The sequence below is a fragment of the Bufo gargarizans genome, chromosome 1 (genome assembly GCF_014858855.1).
Source record: "Bufo gargarizans isolate SCDJY-AF-19 chromosome 1, ASM1485885v1, whole genome shotgun sequence".
NCBI lineage: Eukaryota > Metazoa > Chordata > Amphibia > Anura > Bufonidae > Bufo > Bufo gargarizans.
The window spans coordinates 575234562-575256406 of NC_058080.1; the positions used below are offsets into that span (position 1 = coordinate 575234562).

At 40.5% G+C, this 21845-nt stretch overlaps 1 protein-coding gene across 1 annotated transcript in view; it reads right to left on the reverse strand.

The window, feature by feature from the left end:
• Window positions 1–7173: 7173 nt before the first annotated feature.
• Window positions 7174–21845, reverse strand: part of CFAP251 (cilia and flagella associated protein 251) — a 64732-nt gene continuing 50060 nt past the window's right edge. Inside the window, exons 19-22 of the mRNA XM_044290490.1 lie at window positions 21567–21710; window positions 17618–17846; window positions 10923–11024; window positions 7174–7474 (exon numbers count right to left, since the gene is read on the reverse strand). Of these exons, the coding sequence (XP_044146425.1) occupies window positions 7338–7474; window positions 10923–11024; window positions 17618–17846; window positions 21567–21710 (612 nt within the window). The 3' untranslated portion in view covers window positions 7174–7337. The remainder of the gene's footprint in view (window positions 7475–10922; window positions 11025–17617; window positions 17847–21566; window positions 21711–21845) is intronic.

Consider the following 21845-nt stretch of genomic DNA (forward strand, 5'->3'; position numbering starts at 1 on the left):
CCACGTAGAATTAAGGACAGTTCTGAAGGCAAAAGGGGATCCAACACCGTATTAGTATGGTGTTCCTAATAATTCTTTAGGTGAGTGTATATACAGTCCTGATCAAAAGTTTAAGACCACTAGAAAAATGGCAAAAAATCATATTTTACATTGTTGGATCTTAACAAGGTTCCAAGTAGAGCTTCAACATGCAACAAGAAGACATGGTAGTGAGACAAAACATTTTTTGAGCATTCAATTTAATGAAAACAACGAATAAACTGAAACAGGCTGTTTTTCAGCTAAACAAAAGTTTAGGACCACATGCCTTTTAAAAGGTAGTCACACGTTGTGATGGCAAAAGGAAAAAAAAACTCTCCCTTTTTGAACGTGGTCGGGTTGTTAAACTGCATAAGCAGGGTCTCTCACAGCGCGCCATCGCTGCTGAGGTGGGACGCAGTAAGACAGTCATTTGGAATTTCTTAAATGATCCTGAGGGTTTTGGAACAAAAAAGTCAAGTGGAAGACCCAAAAAAATTTCACCAGCACTGAGCTAGAGGATCCAATTGGCTGTCCGTCAAGACACTGGACGATCCTCGACCCAAATTAAGGCCCTTACTGGTGCTGACTGCAGCCCCATAACCATCAGACGGCATCTGAGACTGAAGGGCTTCAAAAACAAAAAACGTCTTTAAACACCTAGTCTCCTTGAACGCCACAGAACTACTTATTTGGACTTTGCAAGAGAGCACAAAACATGGGACATTCAAAAGTGGAAGAAAGTTTTATTCTCTAATGAGAAATTTTTTAACCTTGATGGTCCTGGTGGTTTCCAACGTTACTGGAATGACAGGCAGATCCCACCTGAGGTGTTTTCTACGCGCCACAGTGGAGGGGGCGCCATAATGGTCTGGGGTGCTTTTTTCTTCAGTGGAACAATGGAGCTTCAGGAAGTGCAGGGGCGTCAAATGGACGCTGGCTATGTCCAGATGTTGCAGAGAGCATTCCTCATGACGGAGGGCCCTCATCTGTGTGGTAACGACTGGGTTTTTCTACAGGACAATGCTACAGTACACAATGCCCGCAGGACAAGGGACTTCTTCTAGGAGAATAACATCACTCTTTTGGCCCATCCTGCGTGTTCCCCTGATCTAAATCCAATTGAGAACCTTTGGGGATGGATGGTAAGGGAAGTTTACAAAAATGGACAACAGTTCCAGACAGTAGATGGCCTTCGTGCGGCCGTCTTTACCTCATGGAAACGCTTGCATCAAGCATGCCGAAACGAATTTTTGAAGTGATCAACAATAACGGCGGAGCGACTCATTACCGAGTTCATGTTTTGGAAGTTGCATTTCTGTTTTGGGGTTTTTTTTTTGTTTTTTTTTGAGGTGTGGTCCTAAACTTTTGATCAGCTGAAAAACAGCCTGTTTTAGTTTATTCGTTTTTTTTTCATTAAATTGAATGCTCAAATTTTTTTTTGTCTCACTCCCATTTCTTCTTGTTGCATGTTGAAGCTCTACTTGGAACCTTGTTAAGATCCAGCCATGCTAAATATGCTTTTTTGCCATTTTTCAAGTGGTCTTAAACTTTTGTGTATGTGTGTAATATTAATATATACTTCTACGGATCTGAAAACCAGGTTAAAAAACCATCGCCACACAATTAGAAAAGGGCGCAAGGACTTACCAGTCCCAAGACATTTTTCGCTACTCAAACACAAAGAAAAAGACCTCCGGTGCTGGATCATAGATCATGTTCCGATGCCAAGGAGAGGGGGGGACCGGATAGCTTTATTAAAGAAAAAAGAAATGCAGTGGATCCAAACCTTAAAAAGCCTTCATCCAATGGGTTTAAACATTGATTATAGATATGGTGGTGGTACGTGAGGTTGATAGTTTGCCCTCTGATATTGATGTGCGCTCTGTATTATCTTCTGTGTAAGACTGATTCATTGGTTTTATATAAAAAAGAAAAAACAAAAATAAGAAATGTATTTATACACATCTTTGTTAGACACTTTAATCAACACTTTTTTACTGTCCTTTTAGACATATCCATGCCGACGATACTTTGGAAGATGGATGAACCTGCGAGTGGATGATGAGCCCAAGGAACACTATTCTGTTGAGTTATATAGATTTTTTATCTGTGGAGTCCAGACGTATGTCCCATCTAGCTATAATCTAAGGGAGATCGACTTAGTTATCTTCTACGTGGTCCGGGATTGTCATCAATGGACATCGTTCTATTATAATGAGGAGCTCCCTCACAGTTGCAAAGTGAAGCAGGGTAAGATCCCATAGGGCCGACGGCACTGACATGCCGAGGGTGTTTGTGGGAACAATGGTGCTACGTCTATCATCTTGAAAAGGATGGTGACATAGCCCCCCTGTAATAGATTGGTAAGCAACCATAGCAACTGATCTTGTAGAACGTTTCTCGGCCCCGTAGTAAATAAAAATAAAAATAAAAACAAATAAACAATTGCCCATAGAGGATTCCCTTGAGCAACATGGCTGCTAGTTGATGACAACGGTATTGCGCATGCGTGGCTCTCCTTAGTCATCGACGGGCGACACCGGATTGTTGCTGATGTCATCGGTGTTCGCATGTGTCTCCTGTTGATGACGTTGGTAGGCTGGGACATGCGCACTGGATCACACAGGACGCGCCGATCGGCGCTACAGTATACGTGGGCCACATCCCTCTATCAGGTTTTTATTCATCAACACTTAAGGTTTTGCACATGGTTACCACTCAAGTTTATACATAAATGAGATGGTGATAAGCTGCAGGTGCAATTAATTATGTATCTTTCGGTTTGTTATGTGTAATATGACAGTATACGACATTTTGTTAATAGTTTAAGCACTAGTCACTTTATGTAATATGAACGTCCTGTTTTTTTGCACATTTGTATATCGCCTACAGGCATTATTTGTAAAGTATCAATTATGTAATTTCATTGATTATATTGTGATACACCTTTATATACTCGTCACTAACTGTTCACCAATGCTTGAGAAAGGCTCAGTTGGAGCCGAAACGTCGCTTTGCCATATATGGGTGAATAAACACATATTGTTTGAGGATACGCTTGGAGTGCAGTCCAATTTTTTCAACTATATATATATATATATATATATATATATATATATATATATATAAAAATAATAGTCGTCACTTTTTATAGTATTGTTGTTATAGGGTTGGGTAATTCTCTAGACTCACACTGTACTCCAGAAGGTCCACCATCACCTACCACTGGCTACATAGCCAATCAACAAGGAGTGGACAGCAGCATCTTTTATAATATCTGCATAACCATTTGCTGTTAATTTTTCTCATGTATTTTTAATCTTAAGTGATCTTGTGTGGATAACCTGAACCTTTCTACATGCAGGATATCTTGGCATTACTCTCGCACCCCTCCAATCTATCCTCAACTCTGCTGCCCAACTAATCCACCTCTCACTCTGCTGCTCCTCTGCCTCTCCCTTTACTGGCTCCCCATTGCCCATTGAAATCAGTTCAAAATTCATATAAAGCTGTCCACAACCAGTCCCCTCCCTACATCTCTGAGCTACCTTCCCGATACATCCCCACACGTAATCTTCGATCCTTCTCTCCTGTTATCACCTCTTCCCACAATCGCCTCCAAGATTTTTCCCGTGCATCCCCCATACTCTAGAACTCTCTACCCCATAATATCAGACTCTCACCTACAACCTACAACAGTGACCCTGCTGCTGCTATACTGCCATGACCAGCTTTACCCTCACCTACTGTGTCCTAACTCCATACCTTGTAGATCATAAGCCCTCACAGGCAGGGCACACTCTCCTTCTGTACCAGTTTGTAACTCATCTTGTTCATGCTTGGTGCAATTGTGTGTAATATGTATGTGCACCCCTTATCATATGTACAGCGCCATAGAATGAAAGTTGCTTTAATAATAACAAATAAAAAAATAATACTCATTATTGTGGTAGATTTTTAAAGGTGTTTTCAGAACGTAGTGGGACCCAGCAGCCCACCTTAATTAATATCTTGCCTGCAGGAGAATGTTTTAAATATCCTTACAGCCTTGAAGTTTCATGGATCAGCCGCTCTAGAACTTGATCACGTGAAGGTTCTCTTTGGAAAATCCTACAATCTGCTAAACTGTCTGTGTCCATTTCCAGGTTTCCAATGCTGTTGATGAATAGGGATGTGACTTCTGCATCCCAATAAGGCTGAGGTGCTGGGGCCAAAATTATTTATCTTCCTTGGCGCAATCACAGATGAGTTTGCATGTGCCAAGGAGATGATGGGTTCTAGTCCCTGATAAAGGATGTGACTTTGGCAGATGTAGGATTCTGTGAAGAGGAGCGTCATGTGATCAGGTTCCAAAGCAGCTGATCCATGCAACTTCAAGACAGTAAGTATATTTGAAACTACACTGCCTGTCCCAAAAAAGAAAAATCTAATATTTTGTTGGACCGCCTTTAGCTTTGATTACGGCACGCATTTGCTGTGGCATTGTTTCGATAAGCTTCTGCAATGTCACAAGATTTATTTCCATCCAGTGTTGCATTTATTTTTCACCAAGATCTTGCATTGATGATGATGGAGTCTGACTGCTGCGCAAAGCCTTCTCCAGCACATCCCAAAGATTCTCAATGGGGTTAAGGTCTGGATTCTGTGGTGGCAAATCCATGTGTGAAAATGTTGTCTCGTGCTGTACAGTAGGCAGTAGGCATGATGGGTGCATCACTTCAACAGCCTCTCTTCTTACCCTGATGCGCCCATCCCTCTAACAGGGTAAATCTGGACTCATAAGACCACATGACCTTCTTCCATTGCTCCATACTCCAAATTGAAGCCTTTTTTTTCTGGTTTGTCTCACTGATTTAGTGGTTTTCTTACAGCAACACAGCTGTTCAGTCCTAATTGCTTGAATTCCCTTCGCATTGTGCGTGTGGAAATGCTCTTACTTTCACTATTAAACATAGCCCTGAGTTTTACTGTTTTTCTTCGATTTGATTTCACCAAACATTTAAGTGATTGCCGATCATGATCATTCAGAATTTTTTTGCCCCGCCACATTTCTTCCTCGAATACAATAGGTCCCCACTATCCTTCCAGTTTATAATAATGCGTTGGGCAGTTCTTAACCTGATTTTAGGAGATTCTGCAATCTCCTTAGATATTTTCTCTGCTTGATGCATGCCAATGATTTGACCCTTCTCAAACAGACTAACATCTTTTCCACAACCACGAGATGTGTCTGTCGACATGGTTGTTTAAGAAATGACAAGCAACTCCTTGCACCAGTTGGTGTTAAATAACTTGTTGCCAGCTGAAAGATAATCAATCACCCATGCAGTAATTATCCAATAGGAGGCTCATAACAATTTAATTAGTTAAATCCAGGTGGCAACTTTTTTTTTGGACAGGCAGTGTATCTTCTGCATGCAAGATACGACATAGGTTGCTGGGTCCTAAAAAAAAAAACTAAAAAAAAACAACATAATTTGAATGCAAAGGACTGTACTGTTGTGAATAGGTTGTAGTTTTTAATATCTACCATGTGACCGACAAATTGGCCCTACATTCCAGTAATGGTCACTCAGCCACCACTACCCCTTTCCCTAATAGCAAACTGTAGTGGTTGCATCCCTCTCAAACAGTAAGAGAGACTACTTAAATCAGTACCAATGCTGCTGCGAGCACAGTATCGGCAATATACTGCCTCAGAGACTGAGGTTCTTTCTCTAAACGCATATGCTGTTCTCGCACTAGGACTTTGTTGTCAACTAACCTTAAATTGTCCCAGCAACTAGTGGTGACATGCTTATTGTAAATTATGTAGATATGATTTTATGTTTTCTGATTTGCTTTCAATACTTATTACTAGGCTTGAGTCAAGTCGTTTCATTTAAAAACTTAATTTTTAATGCTGTTTCTGTAAAGCATTAAAATATATTTGCTCCATGTGAGACTTCGGTGAATTATTTAGATATTCCTATCTGCATCTTTAAAAACATTTCAAAATAGGAATCCAAAGTCTGCATTGGTACTGGCTGGTACCCCGGTACCAAAGCCGACTTCGGATTCCTATTTTAAAATGTTTTTAAATACGCAGATAGAAATACTTAAGTCATTCACCAAAGACTTGCACAACTTTGGCCGAGATGAAGTTTTGCTAAACAGAACCCATACATTTTGATGCTGTACAGAAAAAGCATTACCAAAAAGTTTTTTTTTAACTAATCAACTTCTCGCTCGTTTTACTCAAGTGGATTTGCAAAGTAACTTCAATGCTTTATTGCATTATAGTCAACTTGGGACACGTTTCGGCTCAGTATGAGACTTTCTCAAACATTCAAGGCTTAAAGGTGTTTTCTGAGATTTTGATACTGATGACCTATCCAGGGGATAGATTATCAGTATCTGATCGGCGGGAGTCCAACACCTGGGACCCCCCGCCGATCAGTTGTTTGAGAACGCACTGATGCTCCTGTGAGCACAGCGGCCTTCTCGCAGCTTTCCAAGCACAGCACCATACATTGTATAGCTTCTGTAATTGGTATCGTGCTCGGCCCCATTCACTTCTATGGGGTCATCAGTATCAAAATCTCGGTAAAACCTCTTTAAAGGTTAATGTACTCGCTGTACTCTGGGCTTGCAACCAATGGACACAGACACTGCTACATAAGCGAGTAGTGCCAGCTAGACTACATACAATGTGATATACAATAAAGAGGCCACAGCACTCACCCGAGTATCGCAGACCCTTCAAAAAGCTGATTGGCAGGATGCCAGGAGTCAGACCCCCAATGGTGTGAGTGAGTGTGTGTGAGTGTGTGTGTGTGTGTAGGAGCCCTGCACGTAGTAATATGAGAAACTATAAAAGCTGGTGAAAACTACCGTACATGCCAGAATTCCCAACACACAGTACTTTGTAACGGTTGCTTCTTTGCACATTTCAAAAACTATGGGTGAAAGAAACTGCAAAAAAAATGTTTTCTTATGAAAGCATTGCCACAGAATATCCTGTTGTATCAAAATACAACACGATAATAGAAATATAAGAAACACAATTCTTGAGATTCAGAGAATTCTTGTACAGTCACTCAGAATTGAGAGCTCATTGGAAGAACGAGTGAAACGTTTTCAAGAAATCTACAGTAAGTCCAGTTGCCTTGATTTATTCTTTACAGATATAGACCATGACCTGGATAAATGAGAACCTTCAAAGACATAAACACAAGAACTACAACTATTGTATATATTTCCAATGATAATTACACATTGTACAAATACTTGGGATGTGTGACATTGACAGGGAGGAGACCTCCTCTGCAGAATAGTTAACAAGATGCAATCTCTGGGTTTTGTGAGTGTTCTTCGTAATCGCATTCATCAACTGGTAAACCAAGAATATCTGTGGCCAACACTTTTGTTGTGATTTCCCCTGGTATCTCCCGTTCCAGCAGTTCTGCAAAATCTGTAATATATGTAATGTCAGATACATTTATACAAGATCATATGTACTGCATTGTGATAATATTAAAATGTACTTTTGCTAGGTTAAAGACTACATATTTAACTTATGCCATGTGAGCAACCCAAAAGGCTTCTAGACCTGCAGAGAGCATAGCCACCTCTGCATTCAGTCTGCGGTTGCCTATCTTTTTAAAAAAGAAGCTGGGGACAGAGATCCTTTGTTCTCCCCATAGGTGGGGGCCCTAGAAGTGAGACCCTCACCTATTGATAAGCCATAGATGAATCTAATCAAACCATTAATATGCCATACACCTAACTGCTGAAAATATGTCCAATGTATAAATTGTAACAAATGAATCAGCAGTAGGGTTTCTTTGCCAAGCTCCAAAGTCCTAATCATCACTTAATCCCATGATTTAGAAGTGCCTCACAACGTCAAAGTCAACATTTTGCTTGCCTTGTTAGAATATCTGTAAAGTAGAGATGCAAATTCTTTCAGAGCTTTACATATTTAGCCTAAACTATAACGGGGGGTGGGGGGAGAACATGCCCTATAAGTTTTGCTGCAACTAATCAAAAATATACTCGAGATACATGATGAGATACAAGTATATTCCACAACTATGTAACTATATAAACGGTAATTAGAGCTGATTAGTTGCTTTTTGTTGTTTTTCATTTCTGCTTTTGGTTCAGCTCTACAAGCAAGTTGTAATACATGAAATACAGGATTATAGCAGTTTACTTTTTTATTCGGGTTTATATAGCTATGCTGTGCAATTGCAAAGATATTCCTGTTGCTAGCTTTGTCATTAAAGCCACTGCAAATAAGAGGTATCTACCAATATATTCCCCATCAGAATTCTTCCTCTGCCCCCCCCATTTCTGTAAAGGCCTCAATTTTTAGGGTCCATTCACACGTCCGTAAGTGTTTTGCGGATCCGCAAAACACGGACACCTGCAATGTGCGATCCGCAATTTGCGGACTGCATATCACAGACACTATAATAGAAAATGCCTTTTCTGGTCCGCAATTGCAGACAAGAATAGGACATGTTCTAGTTTTTTCAGAAACGGAATTGCGGATCCCAAAAAAACAGATCCCGAAAAAACTGATGTGGATCCCGGAAATGCAGATTCGCATCCGTTCCAGCCCCATTGAAAGTGAATGGGTCTGCAAATTGCGGAACAAATGCGGACCCAAATTACGGACGTGTGAATGGGCCCTTACTATCAATAGGGCCTAGTGACTATGATGGTCACAGCTTACAGACCCTGGAAGCTTTAAGACCTACGTGTACTACGTCAGTCTTGAGAGGGGCTACACCGGCAGAGAAGGCACGTTATTTATGATTAGGTACAGGCCTTGTTATAAAATAAATGCCTCCTCTGGCAGTCCATGTGCTAGAAGGATATCTACTCCAGCCAGTAGCTGACTCAGATTTCAGTCACCAGTTACTCCAGTCTCTGGGTAAATGATGATAAATGTGCCAGGGCCTAAGGCCTTGCCCTCGCCACCACCTTTTCAGAAACGCAGTAGTGTTTCAAAAGCCGTAAAACCTGGTTTTGCGACTTTTAAATGGCAAAAACATGGTGTAAGGGAAAGATACATTTCCTCCAATATGTATGCACATTGGTAATTAATTTATTTATTTAGGCCCTGGTAAAGTCTTCTAAAGCAAACCATGCCAGCATTCAGCTGACCACCACAAGTCTGGCCGCTGAACCCCCCCAGGAAGAAGTGGTGCTCATGACATCCATTCCAGTGAATGGGCAATCATATTAATACATGGTTTCGCCAAAAGCCCCAGAGCAGAGGATGCAGTTTTCTGCTGCTTCCCACTATGGCTAATAATTATTTAATGGATGTGAGTGGTCCGACCTCTATCACTGAAAACCACACATATTTAAAAGGATATGAAACCAATAAAATAATGTTTTAGTATTGTATCCTTTTATACTGCACCAGATGTGCTTCGTATGTGGTTCAAACATGCATTTCATAGGGGAAGAAAGGGATGCAAATGAGCTCTTGACAAGCTCTTCTTCTGATGCCACCGGATATAAGGCAGCTATACTATTAGGGCTCGTTCACACAAACGTTTTTTGTGTTCCATTCATTTCAATGGTTCCGCAAAAAAAACAGAATGTACTCCGTATGTCTTCCGAATCCGTTCCGGTTTTTGCGGAACCATCTATTGAAAATTTTATGCCCAGTGTAATTTTTTTCTATGTAATTACTGTATATGCCATACGGAAAAACGGAATGCAACCAGAAACACTACTGAAACGGAAAAACGGATCCGTTGAAAACGGCCCGCAAAACACTGAAAAAGTCATACGGTTGTGTGAATGAGCCCTAAGTCAGTGTTCTGCTAGCATTAGAAGCAGGGCTTGTTAAGCGCTCATTTGCATCCCTTATTCCTAGACTTCCAAAGGAGCATGTATGGCCTATAAGTCTCCTCATGCTGACTAAGGCGTTCTCTCCTCAAGGAGAGATACTACCCCCCAATTTCATAGGGGATGTCCGGTTTCATGATACTGATGACCTGTCACAGCTATGTTTTGTTAGTTTTAATGCGGCAGACTTATTATGCAGGGATGTAGCTAGGTGGGGGGGGGACATGTAATTTTGCCTTTGCCTGTTTTTTTTTTTATACAGGGCAGAAAGCTAAACATTTACCCCGGGTGTAAGAAAACCTAGGTATGGCCCAGTACTAGGCCTGTTTACATCACAGTATGGTCCTATGCTCCATCCACCTTTTGGCTTTCATTGGGCAAGTATATATTGGAATACTTTTTACTGTATAGAAAAGCATTAGGGCTGTTTCACACAAGGGAATCCATTGCAGGAATTACTGCACCCCCCCCCCTCCCTTTGTGTGAGAGCATGATCCTCCGTTGTGGACTTGCAGGAGCACACAGCATTATACTGATTTATAATACTATGTGCCTCTGCTTGACCTTACTTCTACAGGACAGAAATCTGTCAGTATGATCCTGTAAAAGTAAGGTCAAGCAAAGGCACATAGTATTATAAATCAGTATAATGTGGTCAGCTCCTGGAAGTCCAGAACGGAGGATCACACTCACACATAGAACATGATTCCCGCAATGGACTAACTCGTGAGAAACAGCCCTAATACACTGCTTTCTGCTTTTCTATACAAAGACATCCCAATGACATCAGAGGTATAACTTCAAGAATTCTTGTACAGTCACTCAGAATTGAGAAAGCTCGTTGGAAGAACGAGTGAAACGTTTTCAAGAAATCTACAGTACGTCCAGTTGCCTTGATTTATTCTTTACAGATATACCATGACCTGGATAAATGAGAACCTTCACAGACATATAACTTCAAGAGCTTTTCCTTGCCCATATGTCAAAATACAGTATGGGTACAGCGCCTTATGCATCAAATGTATTTGCATGGTTTTTTTTTTTGTTACCTGTAGAGTTGGAGATGTCCAATTCAGAACTTCCTCCTTCTGGGTTTAGCCCTAACAAGGTGCTGAGATAATCTGCAAGTTCTTCCTCCGTTAAATGTTCTCCTATATGAAAAATGTTACCATTGAAATGAAGTTATCTGAATAATCTAGACAGATTACAAACTCAGTACCAGCTATGATAATGAAGCTATGCCTTTTTACTGGCTCATTACCAAGCAGATTTATTTTTGTGAGTTGATGTAGGCTAAATATCAATATGCTATTTGCAATATTTTACCATGGTTGACCACCTTTCTGTTTACAGCCACAAATCTACTACTAATAATTCCATAATGACTATAACAGCCATGTAACCATCTTATTTATTGAGCTCTTCATCTGCTGCATGTCCTATGCCATTTGGATACCTAACAATGACTAGGCTCGTTACAAGATCGGGACTAAATTATCACTAATGATCAAACGTTCTCAGGATCAAACACAAACATCTATAGTCTTCTATTTTATGTTTTGTTTTTTTTTTTTTGCCTATGTTAATTCTTTCCTATTGCTTCCTGTTACAAAGCATTCTGCAGCACAGTGTAATAACTCTCATCCGCCCCTGACCCAAGTGGATCGATACAAGTTCCTTTCTGTTTTCAAGCTCTCTGCTTGCAGCCAATGCTGATTACTTGCAGGACATGACAATTGACAATGTGCCTGTGTGTCAAAGATCACAGACTCTGTATACTCTAGTATGGTAGAAGATGAGAATACAACCGATCAGTGAATTAGTCCTTAACCATCTGTTTAACCAGAAAAAAGATGGATATCAGCATACACTCAATCTATATTTATTATTCAGTTCTAACCTGCACAGTGAGAACTATATGATGCTGAAGTAACATGGAGCCAGGTGATCTGCCACGCATGTGTTCTTTCCCGCACAGCCGAAGAACCTTATAATTTACACTTGTTGCTATATATATATATCCATGAAGAAAATCTGGCAGCACTCCCTTTGTCACACAGTTGTAGGGTGCCCGCAGTGGTCCCTCGATTCAGGACGAAAAACAGCAAAGAAAGTCCGCAGCACTCCTTGAAGTAAAAAATGTGGTCCCTATTCACACAAGGGAAGTGCTGCGGACTTTCTTTGCTATATATATATATACACACACACACACACCGAAGGTGGTTGCGGCACAGCCACATTGTGGCCAAGTACCACATGGCCATACGCACCACAGAGGGATCAAATTAACTAATTAGGACTGCATTGTTTATTTGGTCTACATTTTAATGCCTATGCAATTTTTGCATTTGCCATTAAGGCTAGGTCTACCGAGTCGCACGACACATAGGGCACAACTACACTGCAACATGTGTCACGCGACAATATTTATAATGATAGTCTATGGTGTCGCACTGCGACATGCTGCAACAGTCGCAGAAAAATCCATTTTGAATGGATTTTTTGCGACTGTCGTGTCGCAGCCTGTCGTAGTGCGGAACCATAGGCTATCATTATAAATATTGTTGCGTGACATTGGTGCGACAAGATGCCGTCGTGTAGACCTAGCCTAACAATGAAAATAAACAATGTGGTCCTAATTAGTTAATTTGGTTCTGGTGCAGCTTGTACAGCCATGTAGTACTCCCATCACAACTGCTGCACAGCCGTGCCGTGTGGCCATACCCTCATAGTTATGTTTTCGTTTACACTTGTATGCTTTGATTTTATTACAATTTGAATTATTTTACCTGATTGGTTGGTAATGAATTAAGGCGACCACATATGGTGCACCCTCAGATGCTGCAGCCACATGTGGATTATTACTAATTGCCAGGCTGCATCTGTACTTGCTGTGGTTTCAGTTGCATGTACAGAGGCAGCCAGGTAATTAGCAGTAATCTGCACATTGTTACTACGGGGGCACCCTTAGGATATTTAGCTATAACTCTATTTTATGGCTTAAATTTTTTTTTTATATTTACCCTATGATAGTAAATAAGGAACCTACTGAATCAGCAGGCAGTGATCATAGGTATCATACAAAAAGTACAGGTGCATCTCAATTAATTCAAATATCATCAAAAAGTTAATTTATTTCAGTAATTCAATTCAAAAAGTGAAACTCATACCGGTAGATTCATTACACAGAGTGATCTATTTCAAGAGTATCTGTAGATATACAAAAAATAAAATAAATGAATCGCACATCCAGCTGCTATGCTTTGATCTAATCCCTGCTACTTTAGCAGAAAACAGCACTAAAAAGCGCATGTGTACCGCCTCCTATGCTACATGCTAAATGAGGCATTAGTGTACTGTACATTTTGATCTAAAGGCATAAGCCCACTCACCACACCAAGGTTGCCTTTATGAGTGGGTCCTACTCTAAAATTGGTGAGGCGCTGCACGGCGACCACCGACGCTGTGGCGCCAATTCGGCAGGCGGCAGGACCCAGCAGTCAAACAGCACCCCTGCTGCCACCAACCTTCCAGAAAAACAGCACAGTGGCCCCCGTGCAGCATCGCATCATGTGAACAGTTGTCCAAGCTCACCTTACCTGAAGCCCTCAGGAACTCCAACTGAGAGCATGGTGATTTTAATTAGCGAGGTATTTTGAATGAGGGTTTAAATGAACCTACCATGCTTTTATTTGGAGTTCCTAGGGGCTTTAGGTTAGGTGAGCTTTGACAACTGTTCACATGGTGGGGTTGCTGCACGGGGGCCACTGTGCTGTTTTTCTGGCGGGTTGGTGAGTGCAATTATGTCTTTTGATCAAAATGTACACTAATGCCTCATTTAGCATAGGAGGCGGTACACATGCGCTATTTAGTGCTGTTTTCTGCTAAAGTAGCAGGGATTAGATCAAAGCATAGCAGCTGGATGTGCGATTCATTTTCTTTTATTTTTTTAGTATATTTCAAGAGTTTATTTCTTTTAATATTATTATGGTTTACAGCTAATGAAAACACAAAAGTCTGTATCTCTAAAAATTAGAATATTATATAAGACCAATTAATTATTCTTAATTATTTTTAATACAGAAATGTTGGCCTACTGAAAAATATGTACAGTACTATGCATTCAATACTTGGTCGGGTCTCCTTTTGCATTAATTACTGCATCAATGTGGCATAGCATGGAGGCAATCAATCAAACTGTGGCACTGCTGGGGTGTTATCAAAGTCCAGGTTGCTTTGATAGTGGCCTTCAACTCTTCTAGATTAATGGATCTGGTGTCTCATCTTCCTCTGAACAATAGCCCAAAGATTCTCTATGGTGTTCAGGTCAGGAAAGTTTGCTGGCCAGTCAAGTACAGCGATACTGTGGTTATTAAACCAGTTATTGGTACTTTTGACAGTGTGGGCAGGTGCCAAGTCCTGCTTGAAAATGAAATCAGCATCTCCAGAGGGGAAAAATGAAGTGCTCTAAAAATGTCCTGGTAGATGGCTACAATTAACTTTGTACTTGATATAACATAGTGGGCCAACACCAGCAGATGACATGGCTCCCCAAACCATCACTGACTGGAAATTTCACACTGGACCTCAAGAAACTTGGATTGTGTGCCTCTCCACTCTTCCTCCAGACTCTGGGCCCTTGATTTCCAAATTAAATGCACAATTTACTTTCATCTGAAAACAGGACTTTTGACCACTGTGCAACAGTCCAGTCCCCTTTCTCCTTAGCCCAGGTAAGACGCTTCTGACATTGTCTCTGGGTCATGAGTGGTTTGACACAAGGAATGAGACCGTTGTAGCTCATGTCCTGAATATGACTGTGTGTGGTGGCTGTTAATGCACTGGCTCCACCTCAGTCCACTCCTTGTGAATCTTCCCAAAATTCTTAAATTCTTGAATGGCTGTTTCTTGACACAGGCTGCGGTTATCCCTGTTGCTTGTGTACCTTTTCCTACCACACTTTTCCTTCAAATCAAAGTTCCATTAATATACTTGGATACAGCACTATGTGAACAGCCAGCTTCTTTAGCAACAACCTTTAATGGCTTACCCTCCTTGTGGAGGGTGTCAATGACTATCTTCTGGACAACTGGTAAAGCCAGCAGTCTTCCCCATGGTTGTGTAGACTACTAAACCAGACTGAGGGACCATTTAAAGCAGGGATGTCAAACTCGTGGCCCTCCAGCTGTTGCAAAACTACAACTCCCATCATGCCTGGGCATACTACAGCTATCAGGGAATGATGGGAGTTGTAGTTTTGCAACATCTGGAGGGCCATGAGTTTGACATCCATGATTTAAAGGATTAAAAAACCCTTGTAGGTGTCTTGTGATTGATTAGCCGATTAGAGCGAGATGCCATAATTCTACAATACTGAACTTTTTCACAATATTCTAATTTTCTGATATACTGACTTTGGGGTTTTCATTAGAAGCCACAATCATCAACATTAAAGTAAATAAACTGTTGACATAGATTACTCTGTGTGTAATGAATCTATATTATACACTGATGAGCAAAAGAGTAACAATGTTTTGAACTTTTGACTTTCACCACCCACACCAACAACTAGATTTACTTCAGGAGATTGATGGGCTGCACTCGAAGCCCCCCCCCTTCTTTCTCCCTTCCCCGTCTAACCCTCTTCGCCCTCCCCCCTAATTCCTATGACTTTTTGTCTAACGTTACTGTTGTACCATGGTTTACAATTTTAGCTCGACTGTATAACTGTACTCAAATCAGAGCTGATTTCGGTCTTATAAAATAAGTAGATCTCTGTTCTGTACAAAAGGCAGACCTAAATGTCTTTATATGAAGCCGTTGACCTTGCACTACGTTATAATAAATGTTGTACCTCTGTTTGTTCAATACGTTACTCAATAAAGAGAAATTTGAAAGACTTTCACCATACACTACAGCTTTGAATGTGAGACTACCATCATTTTATAGACAAGCATTTTGGCTATCTCATATAAAAATTGGACTTGCAACTATTTACTATATGATTAGTTATGCAGATTCTTGTCATGTAACTGCATTGTTACGGTTTTGCTCCTGGTGGTGGAACAATCTTTTTCTTCTTGTATACTACGAATTACAACCTGTTCTCACGTTCTAATAGCTTAGTGTGTTATTAGGTTCATTCCCAAGCGAAACGTCACTGGTTCAAATCCAGGAGAAGGCATGAAGAAGATTTCCAAAGAAAAGAGCTCATTGATAGCGGTATCTCGGCCAAGAAAATTGCCAAACTGCATCATGTGAGTGCCATGACAGTTGGAAGAATACGAAATGAAGTCCATCCATTTCAAAGCCAAGAGGTGGACGTCCAGGCAAAATATCAGAGTCAACAAGTCGGCTCCTCACAAGGTCTATTAGTTCTGGTGCGACAAACACTGCAGTGGAGGTGGCTCGTATGCTTTGTAATAGTGAGATCACAGACCACATGCAAGTCTGGAATGGTGGCCCCAAAAAAGGTGAAGAAGCCTCGACTTCAATATAGTCATGACAAATGATGGCTCGAGTTTGCAATACAGTATGAACAGTGGACAGTAGAAGATTGGAAAAGGGTGATTTGGAGTGAAGAGATGAAAGTCAATAAACTGCATTCTTATGGGTGCAAATGGGACTAGCCTGATGGGGGTGGTTTCACAGCCAAAGACATTGGATACTTGACCAGGATCAATGATGGTTTCAATGCTGAGCTACATGTGAGTATCCTACAAGGCTAGTTACTTTGTACACTGAAATACTACTGGTATGAAAAGGACAACATAGTGGTCCAGCAGGACAATGACCCGAAGCAAGATTGGCGAAGAAAAGGTTCAATGACGATGAAGTAAAAGTGCTCGATTGGCCCCCACAGTCCCCAGACCACAACCTAATCGAACACTTGTGGGTAGAGTTGAAGAAAAAAATGTATTCGTACCCAAGTGAGTCCACCAGTATGCACCAACATTGGGAACATGTAGAAGAGACCTTGGAACAGATTTCGGTCGAGACATGCTTGAATTTGAACGAGAGCATGCCCAGAAGGATTCAGGCAGTGTTGAAAGCTAAAGGTGGATTTACAAAATACTAACAAAATAATAAAAAAATTAAATTTTGAATTTTAGGAGCAGTAACAATGCAGTTACATGACAATAATCAGCATAACTAATCATATGCTAAATAGTTGCAAGTCCAATTTATGTATAAAATAGCCAAGATGACTGTCTATAAAATGATGGTAGTCTCACATTTGAAGCTGTAGTGGATGGTGAGATATGGAGCCTGAAAGTCAAAAGTTCAAAACATTTTATTACCCTTTTGCTCGTCAGTGTATATGAGTTTCAGTTTTTAAATTGAATTACTGAAATAAATAAACTTTTCGATGATATTCTAGTTTATTGAAATGCACATGTAAATTAGAAAACAATGTACTTTTTCATTACACAATGAATAATCTTCATTGTTTAGTTTTACATTTTTAGCTCTCTTCGGAAACAGTATTTTTTAATATAACACTTCTTGTAACATTTTGGTATGTTGTTGATCATGCAATTTCCAAAAACATACTGGACCAATGCATAAATATTACTGAAAGGGGCAATAGCCCATTGCAACCCATTAGATCACATTTTCTTTTAACAGCACTGAACACATAGCTGGAATCCTTTTTTTTTTTTTGCTGCACTCATTTTCATTTATGAAGGTCCACTCTACATATTCTACTTGCATGATAACAAGACTCCTCAGAGTTACTCACCCCTTGTCTGCAGCAGCTGCAGTAAGTGTCCTCTGTTCATAGCCTGCTCTCCATTCTCATTAGTGAAACCGAGAACTTGAAAAGCCTGTTCTAGCTCTTTTAAACTTAATCCAAAAGCAGGTCTGTGATTTATGTAAAGTTTTATGAAGTCACCCAGGTTAATACGCGTGACTTGCTGTCCAGTATGTACATATTCACTAAATTTCACTTCATTCAACATATTTTCCACCTAAAAAAGATGACAATACAGTAAATACAATATCTCAGCCATTGACAGAAAGTTGTTCTTTCACATTTTTTTCTATTCTTATACTAGAGAAGGTGTCCAAATTGAAGTTCTATGGATTCCATACAAATGCAAGATATGCATATAGTAAGGGATTATAACTTCTAATACTATTTCTACATCTTCTCTTACCCTCCTAGCTATTTCCCACCTTCAAAGCATTCAACAGAAAAATAGAATAGACTGGAAACAAAGAAACGTAATAAAGAAACAATTTCTTGATCTGTTACATCATCCCTTAGACCTCTTTCACACGAGCGTGGCGTGTGAGAGCCAGATAATATGCGGGTGCGTTGCGGTAAAATGCGCAATTTTTCCACGCGAGAGCAAAGCGTTTTAATGCGTTGTGCATGTGCGTGAGAAAAATCGCCATGTTTGATACCCAGACCCAAACCCGGACTTCATCACTGAAGTTCAGGTTTGGGATAGGTGTTGTGTAGATTTTATTATTTTCCCTTAACATGGTTATAAGGGAAAATAATAGCATTCTTAATACAGAATGCAAAGTAAATTAGGGGTTAAAAAAAAAAAGTTAACTTCTCTGTTCTATCTTCAGGACCTCGCAAAAGACCTGTGGTGACGTCAATGTGCTCATCACATGGTTCATCACCATGGTAAGGGACCATGTGATTGGACCATGTGATGTGACGTCACCACAGGTCCTTAGTCGGCAGCTCAACATTACAGAAGAAGACAGAGATCCGCAACAACGCGATCAAGTGGACTCAGTGAGTTAATTTTTTTTATTTTTAACCCCTCCATCACTATTTTACTTTGCATTCTGTATTCAGAATGCTATTATTTTCCCTTATAACCATGTTATAAGGGAAAATAATAGCGATCGGGTCCCCAGCCCGATTGTCACCTAGCAACCATGCATGAAAATCGCACCGCATCCGCACTTGCTTGCGGATGCTTGCGATTTTCACGCGGCCCCATTCACTTCTATGGGGCCTGCGTTGCGTGAAAAAAGCTGAATATTGAGCATCCTGCGATTTTCACGCAACATACAAGTGATGCGTGAAAATCACAGCTCATGTGCATAGCCCCATATAAATGAATGGCTCCGGATTCAGTGCGTGGGCAATGCGTTCACATCACGCATTGCACCCACGCGGAATACTCGCCCGTGTGAAAGGGGCCTTAAAGTGCCTAAATAGTCTGGTACAGATATCACAGGAAGAGATGCAGACCCCCCTCTATGAACCAGAGTATACGATTTTGTAAATCTGACCTTTTAGGGACACCAAGTATCTACCTGTAATGGGCAGTGGGTGTGGAACCACTGTGCCAACTAACGAGTTTGGCTTTGGGCTAAACCTAAAGACATTGTCCTGGTGGTTCTCTGGTATTTAACTTGTAACCCCTGTACAGGGATCTGGACATCATTGTAGGAAACAAGCCAGGCAACTAACTCTTGGAGTAGTCTTGTTGTAGTTGGCAGCTGACCCACAGCTCCGATGCGAAATGCCAAGAGATCAGGCAATACTGATAGTCAGGAAACAGGCTGAAGGGGTCAGGGCAAGTAGCAGAGAATCAGAGTCGGTAGACCGGCAGAAGTTTAGTGCACGGTAGACGAAAAGAAAACGTGCACCTTTGCTGGTATAATAGACAACTAGAAACCTTTTTTCTCAGGGAAAGGGGAGGAACAAATATCCAGAATATGGCTTCATTTGCAAAAGGGGTTGTAAGTTAGACAAACAAGGCCGTAAACATAATTCAGTATGTAACATGTTCCATCAGTCAGGATAGCAGTAAATCAAATAAAATATATAACATATAATTAGGAGGTGGAGTCATTTACATAAGAGGGAACTGCATTATGAACAACGACTAAACATATGCCACGGACACTTGGAGATCATCATTACTGCTCATCTTACAATTCCCTTAGTATATTAATGCGGCTACTAAGGTGGAGCAAGAAAGTGAGTTGCTTATATACAGTTGCAAGAAAAAGTATGTGAACCCTTTGAAATGATATGGATTTCTGCACAAATTGGTCATAAAATGTGATCTGATCTTCATCTAAGTCACAACAATAGACATTCACAGTCTGCTTAAACTAATAACACACAAATGATTAAATGTTACCATGTTTTTATTGAACACACCATGTAAACATTCACAGTGCAGGTGGAAAAAGTATGTGAACCCCTAAACTAATGACATCTCCAAGAGCTAATTGAAGTGAGGTGTCAGCCAACTGGAGTCCAATCAATGAGATGAGATTGGCGGTGTTGGTTACAGCTGCCCTGCCCTATAAAAAACACACACCAGTTCTGGGTTTGCTTTTCACAAGAAGCATTGCCTGATGTGAATGATGCCTCGTACAAAAGAGCTCTCAGAAGACCTACATTTAAGAATTGTTGACTTGCATAAAGCTGGAAAGGGTTATAAAAGTATCTCCATAAGCCTTGCTGTTCATCAGTCCACGGTAAGACAAACTGTCTATAAATGGAGAAAGTTCAGCACTGCTGCTACTCTCCCTAGGAGTGGCCGTCCTGTAAAGATGACTGCAAGAGCACAGCGCAGACTGCTCAATGAGGTGAAAAAGAGTCCTAGAGTGTCAGCTAAAGACTTACAAAAGTCTCTGGCATATGCTAACATCCCTGTTAGCGAATCTTCAATACGTAAAACACTAAACAAGAATGGATTTCATGGGAGGATACCACAGAGGAAGCCACTGCTGTCCAAAAAAAACATTGCTGCACCTTTACAGTTTGCACAAGAGCACCTGGATGTTCCACAGCAGTACTAGCAAAATATTCTGTGGACAGATGAAACCACAGTTGAGTTGTTTGGAAGAAACACACAACACTATGTGTGGAGAAAGAGGCACAGCACACCAACATCAAAACCTCATCCCAACTGTGAAGTATGGTGGTGGGGGCATCATGGTTTGGGGCTGCTTTGCTGTGTCAGGGCCTGGACGGATTGCTATCATCGAAGGAAAAATGAATTCCAAAGTTTATCAAGACATTTTGCAGGAGAACTTAAGGCCATCTGTCTACCAGCTGAAGCTCAACAGAAGATGGGTGTTGCGACAGGACAATGACCCAAAGCATAGAAGTAAATAAACAACAGAATGGCTTAAACAGAAGAAAATACGCCTTCTGGAGTAGCCCAGTCAGTGTCCTGACCTCAACCCGATTGAGATGCTGTGGCATGACCTCAAGAAAGCGATTCACACCTATCATCCCAAGAATATTGCTGAACTGAAACAGTTCTGTAAAGAGGATCAAGAATTACTCCTGAACGTTGTGCACGTCTGATCGGCAACTACAGGAAACGTTTGGTTAAAGTTATTGCTGCCAAAGGAGGTTCAACCAGTTATTAAATCCAAGGGTTCACATACTTTTTCCACCTACACTGTGAATGTTTACATGGTGTGTTCAATAAAAACATGGTAACATTTAATTCTTTGTGTGTTATTAGTTTAAGCAGACTGTGATTGTCTATTGTTGGGACTTAGATGAAGATCAGATCACATTTTATGACCAATTTGTGCAGAAATCCATATCATTCCAAAGGGTTCACATACGGTACTTTTTTCTTGCAACTGTATATTTTTTCAGCAAAATTACTTATTTTCATTTCTAAAATATTTTTCATTCCAACAAAGAAATAATTTCTAGAAATCTACATTCTTCTCATATTAACCTCTTGCTCTGTTGGATAATATCCTAATGCTCGCATGACAAAAGGAACTTCTTTCAAGGGAATATGGGTTGAAACTTGTCTGTTCTCCATTGTATCAATACCCTGGTTACGCAATTGTGCATAGTAAAAGTAATCTTCCAACTCCTAAAGAAAAAGGAAAATACCATGAGAAAACAACGGTATGCAGCAATTGTAGAAATAACACAGTATTAAATCATGTTTTAAAAAAAATAATACAACATATTACAATAGTATAACAATTCAGACACAGAATCAAAC